General features: G+C 34.5%; 1 protein-coding gene across 4 annotated transcripts in view; it reads left to right on the top strand.

Annotated features, from left to right (window-relative positions):
- LRBA (LPS responsive beige-like anchor protein) overlaps positions 1 to 16,548 on the top strand; it is a 791,030-nt gene that overhangs the window by 271,315 nt on the left and 503,167 nt on the right. For all 4 annotated transcript variants that reach the window (XM_087866503.1, XM_045798851.2, XM_045798849.2 and 1 more), the window contains 2 exons: positions 8,453 to 8,531; positions 10,207 to 10,340. In XM_087866503.1, the coding sequence (XP_087722629.1) occupies positions 8,453 to 8,531; positions 10,207 to 10,340 (213 nt within the window). The remainder of the gene's footprint in view (positions 1 to 8,452; positions 8,532 to 10,206; positions 10,341 to 16,548) is intronic.

Below are 16,548 nucleotides of genomic sequence, written 5' to 3'. Positions count from 1 at the left end.
CCTTAATCCCCATCACCTATTTTACCCCCCCTTTTTATCTTTGTTGGTAAAGTGTTCTCTTATTATTGAAAAAGACCATTTATAGAATCCTTTTCTGCTGTAGTCTCTTTTAGGTTTGAAAATTGGCAACACTTCTAGGGTAGTGTCAGGAAGGCATTTTTATTACTGTTTTTTTTAGAGCCACCATTGCTCCTTGTCTTCTTCAGACTTTGGATATGCATTTGAGCTTGTTAAAATTAGCATCAGCACAGTAAAAGCTATTTTTATTTTGTAACTACTACCTAAAGCCTCATACAAATATTTTCTTGGGATTTTCTACTTCTGTCTTTACTTTTAAATAGATGGGACTTTATACTTCCCTTTATTTCAGGTTCAGAGAAGTTTGAGAAAAACTACCAATAATCCTTTAAGAGACAATATCTGTTATACTCTAAATAAAGGTGGTCTTTAAAAACTACCACCAATTAAAAGAAATAAAGCTCAGAAATAGTTAATTAATCACTAGTAATAGAATTCAATGGCCAGTTATGGTTTAGTGATCATATTGCTGTTAAGGATTTAGAGAATTGGAGGTATCATTAACTGACTATAATAAAGATATTTGGTCTCTGAAGTACTTCATTGAGTGTTGTGTAGAAATAGAAGGATGGATCTGAATCTCAGAAATTCCAGATACTGAACAGTGAAAGATTCTTTTCAACTTTACCTTGTTTTGCCCTCTAGTTTGAAATTTTAATGTAGAAAAAAAAATGAGAAAATGGAAAACTTTTTATTGTGAAGTGGGAATTCGTGTATTTATGAATTTTAAAAATTGTCATTATAAAGAAATTTATTTTATTTTATTATTATTATTATTTTTAAAGATTTTATTTATTTGACAGAGAGAGAGCCAGCGAGAGAGGGAACACAAGCAGGGGGAGTGGGAGAGGGAGAAGCAGGCTTCTCCCCGAGCAGGGAGCCGATGCGGGGATGGATCCCAGAATGCTGGGATCATGACCTGAGCCGAAGGCAGACGCTTAACAACTGAGCCACCCAGGCGCCCCATTATAAAGAAATTTATACTTTAAATTTTACTTTAAAGTAAAATTTAAGCTTTACTTTACTTTAAAACTTGTCATTATAAAGAAATATGTACTTTAACTTCACTTTAAAATTAATACTGTATGCATTAGGCCAGGTTCTATTCAGTTTCTTAGGCTTTTATGTACAGTTAGCTCTCAATTGAGCAGGATGGTGAAGAGAAGAGGAAGACAGTGATAAATAAAAATCCCAGGAAAAAGAAAAGTTAATTCTGATTTTCAAGGGAACGGGAAGGAAATGTGTATGTAAAGGAAAGATTAACAACTTCGTCTTGTAGGAATACTTTCTAAGAGTTGGGCTCATTAATTATCCAAAGGTTGATTGTCTAAAATTGCTACAGTATCCTACCCCAAAGGAACCAAGCCTGTGGAGAGTCAGTCTAGATTTCTGAATCTCTATGTTTGGCTGAGAGTTGCTGAATCAGAATTATTGATCTAGTTCTGCCTGAAGACCAAGCATATTTCAGGGAAGGTCAAGTTGTTCCAGATCGTTGCTGATTAGAGCCTGGCTGTTTATCTATACCCGTAACTAATTTTATTTGTCTTACCTAAGAGAGTAAGTGGAATCAAAATGCCCAGATACAAATGAAGTGAGCCTGAGGAAATTATGGGAGTGAATTGAGGCAGTACAGGTTTTAATAAAAATATTTTCTTTTACAGTGGCTGGATTTATCAAATGTTTATGGCTATATTTTGTTATATACCAATGTATGTGATAAATGAAATTGTTGGAAATCCACAATTTTGTAACAGTAAAATTTTTGTAACAGTAAAATCTGGGTTTGATTCTTTGCTTTATAACTTCTAGACTTTTAAACATTTACCTTTGGTTTCTTTAAAAAAATTTTTAGAGTAAGGTTTTTAAAACGTACTTTATAAGCTTCATGACATTTAAGTTACCTACACTTAATGTCACATGAGTAATCATTGAAGAATTTGGGTGTATTTTCAGCCTGAAGTACAGACTAAAGGGATACTTTAAGTATTTTAAAGGAAGTCATAGAGTAGAAGGGTAGGAAAGGAAGCTATCATTCATTGTGTATTTACTATGGTCCAGGCTCAGAATAATTCTGTGAAGTGTAGGTATCACTATTCATTTTATAGATTAGGGAAATAAAGCACAGAGAGCATAAGTAACTTTACCCAAGTTCCCACTGCTGGTAAGTGGCAGAGCTCTTACTGCCCCTCCCAAACATTTCAGTCATATAACAACCCCTGAAGGGTAGTTATTGTCAGAGAAACTGGCCTAATATTGATAGAGCTAGGATTCAATTTGAGAATGGTTTGGTTGTAGGTGGCTGGTGAGGAAGTGTTTTCTGCTAGTGTAGAACATGTTTTCTAAAGAAATTGGTGTGGAAGTTATGTGAGAGATTGTTGAGAATTTGAGAGCTTAGCAGGATTTCCTTTAGATATGGAAGAGAAAGGCTGTGGTCTTGAATGACTTAACATTTCTTTTTGAAAGCAGGAAGGGAAATGGATTTCAGGCTGAGAAGAGTAGAGGAACTTTTATATTTATTACCAGAATTTAATAGGTAAGTAATATATAAATAGAAGGCTTGACTAAAAATGGATAGCAGGAATCATGAATACATAGTAGAGTCACTTAGAAGAGCTCTAAACTTTTCTTATGTAGTGCTTTGCAGAAATGTGGTAGAGTAACATTGAAGATTCTACTTTATCTTAGGTGCTTTTTTTTTTTTTTTTTTAAAGATTTATTTATTTGGCAGAGAGAGCAGAAGAGTACAGACAGGGGGAGCGGCAGAGGGAGAGGGAGAATCATCCCAGACCCTGGGATCATGACCTGAGCCGAAGGAAGTCACTTAACAGACTGAGCCACCCAGGTGCCCCTATCTTAGGTGCTTTACATTTTTTAATTTAAACATCATAACAACCATGTAAAAATTTGGTCGTTTTTCTCTTTTCTAAATCATACTGGTAAGATGACTTAAAAGGAACGTTCTAGAGTTCTGCATGGCAACAGTCACTACACACTTAACTATTTGTAATGAATGATAAAAGGTAAATGTCGCTATATATAATAATGACAAATTATGAAGAAAAAGATTCCTACAAAAATGCACAAAAGGTCAGAGTAGTAGTTATTTATGTTACCTGTTTTGTTTCCAGTGAAGTGGGAAAATTCATTCAATTTTACTAGTAGTCAAAGAAGTGTAAATTGTTTATTCAGGGCATTTTGGCAAGATGTATCCATATTTAAAGTGTGTGTTTATTGACTTCTAGGAGTTACCTCAAAAAATTGGGTCCCCTGGGTGGCTCAGTTCGTATCCAACTCTTGACCTCAGCTCAGATCCTGATCTCAGGGTTGTGAGTTCAAGCCTTGCCTTGGGCTCCACACTGAGTGTGGAGCCTACTTAAAAAAAAAAAAAAAATCAAGGCGTGCACATAAATTTATGTAAGCAAATACAAAACACTATTTATTATGGTAAAGAACTAGGAATGACTCAAATTAATGTCCCTGGATTTTAGTTGGTCTGATATATCCTCATGATTAGAAGCAGATTATGATATACTTCTTTGGTAGGAATAGTATGGAACAGGTGGAGAAGAAAAGAATCTAATCACCTGGTGCACAATTTTGTTTGTCTTTATTTTAATTCCAATATAGTTAACGTACAGTGTTATATTAGTTTCAGGTGTACAATAGTGATGCAACATTTCCATAATCACCCAGTGCTCATGATATGGTGCACAATTTTGACTTGTCACAATATGGATGATGATCACTTTCATTATTTGAGAAACATTTAACTGCCTATTTTCTATATGGTAAAGTTGCTCTTTCCCTTTTGTTTTTAATAAGTGTTTTGTGGGAAAGTACTTTGAAATTATTTAAATATCCTGTTCCTCAGATTGTTAATTTATCATATCAGTATGGCCTTTTTGGCTTCCTATTTTATTGGATGAGTTGTAGTCAGTTATTATCATTATTTATTTTTATGCTCAAAATGTCTCCAGTTTGGAGAGTGGTAGTCTCTTCAAGCTGGCTTCTGTGTTTTTGTGAACAATGGCCTATTATTCCTTGGGCATATCTTTGCTTTCTAAAAAACAAAACTAGATGTTTCAAGCTCATTGTGTACTTTTCTCCAGTAGACCTTGAATTGGTCATTTCTCTTTCTTAGTGAAGAATAGTATTTAGAAGCCAGATTTGGACATGAGGTGTTAGGCTATTTTTGCTCCCAAGTCCTCTCAGTGGACAGAACTAGGGACTATATTTGGATACGTGGTTGAGTGAGGGTATATATTTCATATATACTTTTATATATTACCTGTATTTAGTGAAACCATGAATTCACACAAATGTCCTTAATTTCAAATCATTACCTCAAAGTTCTTTTTAGTTTTCTTTTCTGCTTAAATGCCCTCTTCACATTGTTTGATCTTTTATACCTTGCTGTGGGTCAGTGTAGCCCCCATCCCTGTGCAAATGCTTTCCGTGATCTATTCACGCTAACTGCTTGAGGCCTGACTAGTTTAAGAAGGTTTGGAAAAGAGGCCCCTTTTGCTCTTTAAACACAGTATTTTTCTGTTGTAATCATATTGGGAAAATAACTGATTTTACGTGTAACACAAGATTACAGATTCTCAGATGTAGATTCTCTCTTGGCTAACTCTCTTCCTGCCTTTAGGCTTTTGCTCATAGGTCACCTTCCCTAAGTTTCACCTTGACCATCATATCTAAAGATGCAACCAGCTGTCACTAACCCCCACCCCATGCTTCCATTTCCCCTCAGTCTTCTCTATTATTTCCTATAGCACAACCACTTTCTAGCTTCCAACTTATTTATTATTTTTATTATTTATTGTCTGTCTTCCTCTACAAGGGCTGAACTTTTTGTTTATATAAGCACTGATATATCCCAAGCAACTAGAACAATACCTCGTCCTCTATTTGTTCTCAAAAGATAATTTTCAATAAATAAATGAGTGAATAAAGCTGCATGTTTATTTCAGTCCTCAGTGTTCACTCAGGAATCTGGTTTCTTTTAGGGGGGCCACGCAAATTAAGAATAAGAAAATCTTGGGGCACTTGGGTGGCTCAGTCAGTTAAGCGTATGACTCTTGATTTCCACTCAGGTCATGATCTCAGTGTTGTGAGATCAAGCCCCATGTCAGGCTCTGTGCTGGGCATGGAGCCTGCTTGGGAGTTTCTCTCTCCCCCCGCCCCTCCCCCAAGCCGCCCCCCCCCTTTAAAAAAAAAGAACTCTATACTTTTAAGCCCAGTTAAATATACTGCCACATTTGGTGTCCTTTTGTAGTGAGGGGGGTGATAGAGATGGTCTCCTATGGGTTACACTTTTGGAACAGATCTTGGAGGTTCATCTTCACTACAAGTAAATCATTATACTTACACAGTATGTTGGAATTATGCAACTGTTTTTCCTCTGGGCCTCTAGTTTATGTGGTCTTGAGGTTGTAGACTGGCAAAATAAAGATCTTAGACAGTTACGCAGTTCTTCCTTACTTAGTCTTTTACCATATCCTCAGATTTGAATCTGTTGCTTTCTTGATTTCGTCCACTGTTTCCTCTTACAATTAGATCTCAACTATGTCTGACTACAATTGTTAAGATGCCTTTGATTATAAAACGTGTTGATGTGAGAAATGCTACCATGTGAAAAGATGTGCATTTTATCCTGATGAAACAGGTTATTATGGAAAAGAATTCTTACTTAGAGATTTCTTTAATTCTGACTCTTTTAAAATAATGTGATGATTTTTATCTTTCTCTTCCTGACTTCATCTAAAATCTCTATCAATGTGCTCTAACCAAAGACCGCCAGGAATAAATCTTTGGCTGAGTAAGTTAGTTCAGTGAGGGAGAATGCACACAATGGGGAAATTTGGGACATGTCAGTAATAGAATGTTAGAAATGATTTATTATGGGGTTTGAGCTTATATTAGGTGATTTTAGGGAGGGGTTAAGGCAGTGGGGCTTTCTTCTGAATTGGGTACTGTTTGGAAGCATGGGTAATTCTGTGATGAGATATCCTAATAAAGCTCATCTGGAAGCATGGAATTCTAAAGCTACAATTTGTAAAGAAGTCAGTCATTCATATTAGGATTTGAGATGTTTGACCATCTTTGTTACTTGGATGGAGTTCATGTTTTTGTCTGTTGGTACATGATTAAGTGGTGGTATTTTTTTGTGTTGATTCAGCATGATCGCAGCATGGCTTTGTCTGATGTTGATGTTTTATGAAATTGTTTATATTCAGCAAGAGAACACCAAGACCTAGTTGTGTGTTCTAAGCCAGCTCCTAACAACACTAGGCCTAATCAATATCACCAGGCCTAATCAATATTATCTGTTGTCAGAGGCTGCTTTTCTACCTTTTCAGCTGTTTCTATCTTCTTTATGTATGCTAGACGAGCATTTCTTCATCTATCTCTCCTTTATTTATCTTTCCACACCACTTTGTGGCCTTTTAGGTGCTTCCAGCATACCGATGCCTAAAGTTTTGAGAACAGATCAAAAGCATCAGACCTCTGATAGTGCATAGATTCCAGGATCTTTTGAGCCACTCTTCTCGTGTGTATCAGCTTTGCATATTCTTTGTTTCAGTATGTTTCCTGTCTTTTTTGGACTGCTCCTCTATAGAATTTTGATGGGGTTTCAGGATGTATTTACCCAAATACTAACTTGGCACCCATTTAAGATACTGCTTTCAGAAACTGGAAGTTTACTTAGTGAATTACAGCTGCAAGCAAGAAAGATGTGCATGTCTCCTGTATCTATGGACTCCAGGTTGTAAGGATATCATCCCAGTTGGAATCCAGTGACTCTTACAATCCCTGTGTCATAGAGGGACACTGTATGTGTTTATTCTTTTTCTTCCTAATATTGGCCTTAGAAAAAGCAAATGGCTGTTCTGTTTCCTTAGGTCCTACTCCTAGCTTAAATAGAATGATGTTCTATCCCATATATCCTAATTCTTAAACAGGAACTTTATTTTTCCCCTTTCTTGAGCTTTTAGAATTCCTTAAGCCTCAGTAAATTATCCTACAGGTTAGTCTTCTAGATTCACTCTTTCAAGACTTGTCATAATATAAGTTGTTTTTGTTCCTATCTGTTCTTTTACTCTTCCAGCGTTACTTTTCTGGTGATTATTTTTCTCTTGCCAAGTAAACAGTTATCTGTTGAAAACAAAGATGATAATTCTTGTATAGGATAAAATAGTTTGAACATTTTGTAATATACGAGGATGAATTGGCCATTCAACAAAATATACAAGAGTATTTAAGGGTATCTGGAAGTATTCGTTGGAGAATAAAATAAGATCACATGGTAGAAATCAGTTTTACATGGTAGTTTGAACAAAGAGAGGGACATTAAAAAGTAGGAAATAGAGAAGTATATACCAGGTGGGAAGATTGACCTGTAAAATATGAGAGGTGGGAATGATTAAGGGAATACTTTCCGGAATTAACATACATTGAGGACCTTCTATTGTCAACTTCTCTAGGCTCTAGAAAGAGATGGATGAAAAAGATGAGGTCTCTGCTTTTAAAAAGATTAGTATAGTAGGGGCGCCTGGGTGGCGCAGTTGTTAAGCATCTGCCTATGGCTCAGGGCGTGATCCCAGCGTTCTGGGTTCAAGCCCCGCATCAGACTCCTCGGCTGGTAGCCTGCTTCTTCCTCTCCCACTCCCCTTGCTCGTGTTCCCTCTCTCGCTGGCTGTCTCTCTCTCTGTCAAATAAATAAATAAAATCTTAAAAAAAAAAAAGATTAGTATAGTATGAAGAAAGATATTTTAAAAATCAATTGAAATATAGTATGACAAATGCACCAACAGGTTATCTTCTAATTACTTTGAGGCTACAAATGAGGGAGTATAACTTCTATTTGAATCATTTAAGAAAGGTTTCTCAGGTACTGACTGGGTTATGTTTGTTAGGCTAGACTCAGGCTGTAGCATAAGTTATTCTGTGACTGAATAAGGTCAGTTTTTATGGAAGTGGAGGTTTATGTGCTTGAGGCTAAATTTGGAATTAGCTGTTTATGCGTTTTGCTTCTATTTTAAAAAGTGTCTACTTCTAAATCTCTGTTGCCACTTGTTGGATAGAAGCAATCATGGCTCCAGTTTAGTGAGGCAGAATTTAGTCTTCTATTACCTCTGCAGCTGATGGATCATAGGTTACTTGGTGTAATCATCAAACTTGTAACTAAGATTTACATATTAAATGATTAAAGAAAGACCTTGTTAATTGGTAGATTTTAATGTTATCCAAATTATAATGGGCATTTAAAAGTGCACTGTAATGTTTTTTGTTGACTTGGTATAAAGATAACTTCTTTATTTAAACCTTTATCAAACAGAAAATTCCTGTAAATGGTTATTTTATTTTATAGGTGGTAGATCATCTAATGCAAGATTGCCCTCGGTGCCAACAGTTGGCTCAGTTTCACAAGACCAAGTTTCAAATATGAGGTATTAAAGCTATTACTTGGATATTTGGATGTATTCCTTTTGATGACTCTTTGAACTGTCTAGTAACTTTCTTTTGTCTATTTCTTTTTTAAAAAACATATAAGTGACATTTAGAGGATTGAATGTTTTAGAAGTTCCTTTTTAAAGATTATGAGATGTAAAAGTTTATGAGAAGTGGCTATTGTGGTTAATAAGTGCTGCATGCAAAACAAATATTTAATTACACAGGTAGTAACTTATGACTTAGGTTTCATATGATTATAAACTGGAAATTTAGAATTCATTGTTTGTTTTCTAAAAAAATGCTAAAATAAGTTATAGCCAGGCAACCAAAGCCATAGTGAAACTGAATAGTAGGTGATTTTTACTGTCATTAACCTTTTTAAATTGGGCATGTGCATTTCAAATTCTGAGTTAGAATACTGGAATATTTTCTACCACTAGAGCCTTCATGGTCAGAATTCTTGATCCTCCTTCCACAACTGGAAAATCCATAGCACTCCACAGATATAGGCATGAGAGTGCTGTAAGTTTAATCTTGTAGTTGTGATATTATCCTGAGATGAGTCTCTATAAGTAGAGAGGAATAGTATTAAGGATAGTACCTAGGACGAGATGCTAATTGGCAGAAGAAATTTCCATCAGCTTAACAGTTGATAGTTTCAGTAGCAACTCTTGTTGGTATTAAGAAGTACTCCTTGTGTGAATAAATAGATAAGTAGTGGCTGTTTGTGTATATGTTTCGTTTATAAGTTAGGAACTAAAGCTCTGGATACCTCTGAATTTCCTGAAATGCAGGGGGCTTGTTTAACTCATTAAATATATATGTGTGTGTGTTTGTATATGTGTTTATGTGTGTATACATATGTGTATATGTGCATATGGTCACAGAGACTTATTAATGTGTAAATCGAGATCATTATAAATGTGCCAGTAAAGTATACTAATTCCAAATGAAAAGTTGTTCAGATTGCTTTAGAAAAAAATTCTTAGAGATAAAGATGTCAATGAAAAAAGGGTATAAACTAATTCAGTTTATGAATATTTATGGAGTCTATGCTGTATGCTGCAGCGGAGAACTTAGAAATGAAGACATAATTCTTGAACTGAAGGTGCTGATGGTTTATTAATAGACAAATTTTTTTCTCTTAAAGACTTTATTTATTTGAGAGAGAGCGCGAGAGAAAGAGAAAGAGAGTGTGTGGACTAGTTGGGGGAGGGGCGGAGGGAAAGGGAGAAGCAGAGTCCCCTTAAAGCAAAGAGCCCAATATAGGGCTCTATGCCAGGACCCTGAGATCATGACTTGAACCGAAGACAGGCGCTTAAACTGACTGAGCCACTCAGGCGCCCCATGAATAGACAAATTTGATAAGAATTTGGTAGAGTTTTTTTAGTTTATAATGGTGTTAAAAATCAAGTGCTCTCAGCTGACCCATTAAGATTTCCAATAAAAGCTGTGTTTAGAGTAGTTGTTTACCAGATTGTTTGTCAGGGTTGGGGATGGTAATATAGAACTTAATAATAAAGAGTATTCCAGCAGAATGATATGTATAGCAATAATGAGTCTTTATGTAATTTTTAATTTCTCATGAATTTTACATTGCTTTGGAAACTCATTTTAAAAACTGAAAGTTGTAAATTCTAATGAATAGTTCAGATAACATCTTTCCATCAGTATTACAGAGAGGCTTGAACATGCTTTGGAAAAGGCAGCTCCTCTTCTGCGAGAAATTTTTGTGGATTTTGCACCTTTTCTTTCTCGGACACTTTTGGGTAGTCATGGACAAGAACTGCTTATAGAAGGAACAAGTAAGTGATTTTTCTGTATGTCACTTTACAAATATTTATTTAAATTTATGTTTAAGTTTCAAGGTTAAAATTTAAACGGATAATATGAGATGCATGGAGTTTCATTGTTCTCAAGTATTTTCAGCCTTTGACAAGGTTTCTTACAGAGGCTGTATCTTTTGAAAAATATGTCTCATCTAATATTCTAATCTGATTTGGATTTTTAACGAGTGATTTGGAAGAAGCAGAAAAGTACGTACTGAACCAAAGAAGTATGACTTAGATTTCTTTTTTTAATGCATTAAAATGAACTGTGAGAATGGAGAATTGGAAAGATTAGTGTTATAGTAATTAGTGGGCATTTACCTGGGATTTTACTTGAACTTAAGATCCATAGAAACAATATTGTATTGCCACGTATTAGGAAAATGAGGAATGTGTTATTAGTCTTTATTAGTAGAATTCTGTTTTATAAATAAGTAGAAGTTACAGTAGTACTCTATCCTGCTTATATCATACATAGATTCCTGGATCATTTATAGGTAGTATACTTTGAGATGGTGTCAAAGTAGAGAGCATGCAGAGTTGGTTTTGAGTGGATTGGAAACCATGCTGTTTATAGAATGAATGAGAAGTATTCGGACTTTTTTTTTTTTTTTTAATATGGGGCACTTGGCATGTAAGTGAATGTTTCCTAATATTAGAATGGGTGACTCAGCCAAGTGCTATCTCTGACAGCAGATATCAGTTCAACAAAGAATAGCTTTTCAAACAATTCTAGTTAAGAGCTTAATAAACTGACTTCAAAATACTAATCTTCATCCTTATAACTAGAATTTTTTAAGGATAGGCTAGAAGACTTTCATCAGTGATAATATAGAATTGATTTTTTTTATTTACAAGTATTTGGACTAGAAGTTTGCTAAATCTGGCTTGTCTGTGTCCGTGGTTGATGGATAAAACACTTTGATTCTCCTAAAGGTGAAAAATCATAGAAAAATGTAATTATTTATACTCTGGTCTCTTTAAATATCAGTTTACACCTTTAGTTATAAATTTTTTTAGTAACAGTCACAAGATGATCTCTTGAACAATTTCTTAAAACTTGTAAAAAACCACTTTTTTTTTAATAAAGATTTTATTCATTTATTTGATAGAGAGACACAGCAAGAGAGGGAACACAAGCAGGGGGAGTGGGAGAGGGAGAAGCAGGCCTCCAGCTGAGCAGGGAGCCCGACGTGGGGCTCGATCCCAGGACCCTGGGATCATGACCTGAGCCGAAGGCAGACGCTTAACAAGTGAGCCACCCAGGTGCCCCCAAAAAACCACTCTTTTTGTAGAAATAAGAATATGGAAATGCAAGGTAGAGGTAGTTCAATAGTTTAAGATACTCTTTATCTTAGCATTAATTGAGGGATATCAGCACTTTGTAAGTAATAAGCTTTAGTTGAAATAGGGATTTCATTATCATCTGTGCTATAGGTATATATGGAGTTGGTGATGAGTGATCTCATTTCCACAGAGGGAAAAAGTAGCATTGAATTTATTTGAAGAAATTCAGGTTTTAGAAATATTTAATTAATTTGGGGTAGAAATTTACTTTATCTGCTGAAGGATATAACTTATTAGGCTATGCATAGACAATTAGATCTAATGAAGTAATAAAATTTGAAAAATAGTGAATAGAAAAATTGAAGGACTTCTCCCTAATCTATACTTCACATTTTAAGTGTTTATTTTTTAAAGTGGTGGGACAACTTATGAACTATATTTCCTTATTGTAAAATGAATTATTAATTACAGCTTTTTGGTGTAGCAAAACATTGTTGTTTTTTATTTGGTCTTTGAGTTTTATAATAGATCCAACAAGATACTCAGAAGTACTAAACTTGCCAATTCTAGATCCTTGAACAAAATTGAATTTAGAATCAGTTTCTTACTGGTACGTTCTGCTAAACTGATAACAAGGAAGATGATGCACTCTTACTTACCTATAAACCTGAGCAGTGCCTACGCATTGGACTGTATTCATAAAATTAGCAAAAGAAATCTAGGAGTTTTATGCTTAATATGTATGTATTTTAAGTTGTGAGGAATGTTCTGGGTAGTCGTTTTTGTGCATTGTAAAACAAAGCTTTGAGTAGAACTGTTCACAGCATGGTACTGTACAAAAAGCACTAGACTCAAGACAGGAGACCCTGGTTTTAATCCTGCCTTTGTAAGTCAGTAGTTGTATGCCTAGACACTGGAAAATTTATTACTTCTACATTTTTTTAAATGATTTTTTTTTATTTAAAAAAAATTTAAATATGTTAAATATTTATGGAGTAGAAAATGAAATAACCATGAACTTATAACCGACTCGCAAACCATCTTTGTTTTTGCTATAGTTGTTTGTTATATCTACCTACCTTTATTTTGCTTTAGTACTTAATTCCAGACATTATGTCGTTTTACCTTTAAATAATTAGTAATCCATGTAAAAAAGGATATTTTCTTACATAATCATAATTGCTGTGATTACACCTAATATTGATAATGGCTCTATGTCATATAATACTCAGCTCATATTCATCTTTATTTAGGTGTCTTTTTATAAATCATTTTCTTCTCATTAATATACAAACAAAAGCAGTTTATTGCATTTGGTTATATCTTTTTTTTTTTTTTTTTTAAGATTTTATTTGTTTATTTGACAGAGAGAGACAACGAGAGAGGGAACACAAGTAAGGGGAATGTGAGAGGGAGAAGCAGGCTTCCTGCCCAGCAGGGAGTCCGATGGCAGGGCTCGATCCCAGGATCCTGGGATCATGACCTGAGCCAAAGGCAGACGCTTAATGTCTGGGCCACCCAGGCGCCCCTGGTTGTATCTTTTAAGTCTTTATTAATATCAAATAGTTTCTCCGTATTTTCCCTCTGTTTTCGTGCTATTGGCTTGTTGAAGAAATCTGGTTGGTTGTTCTGTAGAATGTTACTATTTTGGCACTCTGTGGCCATTGTTTCCTGATGATGTCATTTAATGGTTTCTCTGTCCCATTTATTTTCTGATGGCTTGAGATTAGATTTAAAAGTTTAATTAGAGGTCACACTCCCTATTACATCTTGCCTAGAACCACATATTTTCTGATTGTCTCAATTTTAGTGATATTAACCCTCTCTTTCAACCTTTTGTAAGGATTGATATTTTATTACTTTTGTTTATTTGAAGAGGTCTTTCAAAAACAAAGAGAAAATTACTTAAAAAAATAAAAATTATTCTATCTTACAATTACCATATGTAAGTTCATTGGACATGTTTTTATAAATCTAAGATTCATTATAGGGTCTTTGTGATCTTAATTTTCCTATACCTTAAAACATTTTGCTATTTCACAATTATTTATCTGTTTTTCCTACTACAGTAAGGACTATAAAATAATGAGAAGACAAGAATACTGGAATTGCCCCTAGAATTATGATACAATAAGAAAATAAATCCTCACTCTTGGATCACCCTCAGTTTTTACTGCATTTCCCAAGTACTGGATCATATTTTAAGAAGATAGAAATTTGTTTTCTCAGTGGGAATAAAAACTGGTATTTGGGGAGGGCAAAAACATTTTGGGTATTGAATGATTTCTCACTCTCCAATGGGCCACAGTACATCGATACAGTATATCTTTAGTATTAAAATTTCATGGAGGGTGCAGTTAAGGAAAAAGTAGTCTGAAATGGCTTCCTAGTGGGGAGCAATAATGAAAAAAAAAGGTTGAGAAATATCAGTGTAATCGATGTAAAAGAAATCTGTGGATACCATCTTTGTGGTCTTATTTTCAGCTTTCATTGAAGTTAATTAAGAATTCAGAATTGTTTATTTTCTGCCCTTAATGATAAGGTGAAAAAATTGACAGAAGACATTTTGCAATTATTAGACCATCTGAGGATGAATTTAAAAAGAGAGAGAGCAGCACGCATAAATTTTATCAAACTCAAGAATTCATTAGTGCACAGTATATTTCTGTGGACAAAAAGGAAATTAATTTTCTTAGTATGTCATTCATTAGAAAGGACTTCATTGTACAAAATTTATGCAATGTTTTTTGACAAGAACATGGAACATCTTATTTTGCTAAAAAGGCTTGTGACATGTTCTTCCATGGCTTTGATAGTTACACACCACAATTTACTCGGCGCAGTTTCTAAGTGAATAAAAAAGGCAAGTGTGTTTCATGAGAGTTATTGGAAGGAAAAGCTCATGTAGAAATGAAAAAAAATCAGTGGATTGATCATTCTAAATGGTGTTTGAAAGTCTAAAGAAGAAAATATTTTATAATTCTGGATCAAAGAAGATGGCTGTCATCTTTTCAACAAAATTTTGAATGATTCAGCTTTTCCAAAGTACTGCATTTGATGATGCAGAAAAAGAACCAAAATTAATGATAAGCTGGAACCTATTAGAAGTTTATTTGAAATTTGGAATTAGTATTTACAAGGTGGATATCATGTTTATACATTGATGAGGAGCAGTTAGTTGTATCCAAGGGCCTTGCTCATTTAGGATATATACAAATACCTTTAAAACCAGAGAAATATAGAATAAGAATTCGAGTTCATTATGCTTAAATTATTATTAAAACTTCTAATAATGTTTGTAATCATCTCTTTTTATATAAACTAAGTTGACTTAAAAATACATATTTTTAAAAAGGCTTCTTACATTCCATATGGCAAGTGGTCATGCCTATTTTTCATGGTCTGCTTGAAAGTTTAGACAGATCAATGGGTTTAGATGTTATGTTGCTAGCTTAAAATCTGGTAAGTCATTTAATATTTCTGAATTTAGCAGTAAGGAAAAGCAGTGATAATGGAGATGGGGTAAATAGTCTTGGGTGAAGAAATTATAATTGTCTTTGGTCATGAAACTCCAGAAGAGTATAAAACTCTTGGCTTTTGTATTCTGAGTTTATCTTTTTTGAAGAGACTAAAATTGCATATCTTTGAAAAACAAACCAAAAATAAAAACAAGCAAAATGAACCCTACCATTATTCTGAGAAGCTTTTAGGGAAATTGGATTAGGAGCGTATTCAGATCTCTGAGGCTACAGTACCTTGTTTGCTTTCTGCTGACTGGGGCAATAATTGGATGTGTGTGTGTATAAACGAAATTAATATTTCTACAACAACTTAGAACTTCACTCTAAGTATTGTTTTAGGGCCTTCCTTTGGATAATTCTTAGAATCTGAAGACAGATTTATTGGTTTACAATTCATTTCTTCCTTTTCATACCTGCAACTGGTGTCACCCAAGGGCGAGAGAGAGAGAGAGAGAGAAAAAGAGAGAGAGAGATGATTAAGTTGTGCAGCCTGATACCAAGTCCTTTATTGGTGATATTTCTTATTTGTTTGTGCCCAAGGTTATATATTTTTGTTTACAGTATTAAATGCCCTTTAGACATGGAGCTTATTATTAGAGATCTAATATAGGTCTTTTTTGTCCTCTAAAGCCCTTTCTCATTTAAAATCCACCTTGGCCCTCCTCCCCATCCTTTACAAATCTACAAAATCCCCTTCCAAAAAAACACATGAATTGTTCTAATCAAACTGTGAATGTTATTTATTTTACTATCATTGAAAACTCAACTCATTGGTCATTGAGTTCTAACTTTGGATGGCCCATGCCTTTTTTGTCATTATTGTTCTTTTTCTGAGTGGATAAAAAAGGCTGAGCCAGATCAGAGCCCAATGTTTAGCCATTAAAGAATTCTGGTTTCTCTAGAATAGAGCAGTTAGGAATAATGACCTAAGTGAAGAAAGATCTGAGTTTATTTTTTGTAAGTTGAAGTATATGGAACTTCCTGGTTGTTTACAATTTTATGTAAAGTGACAAGGTTTTGGACCAGCAGAGGGCTGCACCAGCAATGAGATGGACTATTCCTATGCCCTTCCTTTTGGCGTTGGTATTAGCCTGCAGAGCTATGTTCATTTCAGCGCTACAGAAACCATAATTTAGTCTAGTTAATGACCTGCTTTCTTAATGCAACATGTATATACTCTGTATCTAATTTTGATGCTAGTGATCACACTATTAGCATCATTATTTCTATATTATACATTTTTCAGACATTGAGAAAAATCATTCTTTTTTAAAAAGTGAAGGGGGAACAACCTATTAAACGTGAATGCTATTTATAAGGCTACAGAATGGCAGTGTGTGCCATCAATAGGTATGAGGTAGCATGAATAAAAGAGG

Source organism: Ursus americanus, chromosome 13 (genome assembly GCF_024610735.1).
Source record: "Ursus americanus isolate L20-20 chromosome 13, mUrsAme1.1.p, whole genome shotgun sequence".
Lineage (NCBI taxonomy): Eukaryota > Metazoa > Chordata > Mammalia > Carnivora > Ursidae > Ursus > Ursus americanus.
Note: the sequence above shows the minus strand (reverse complement) of the source record. Positions and strands in the feature narration are given on the sequence as shown.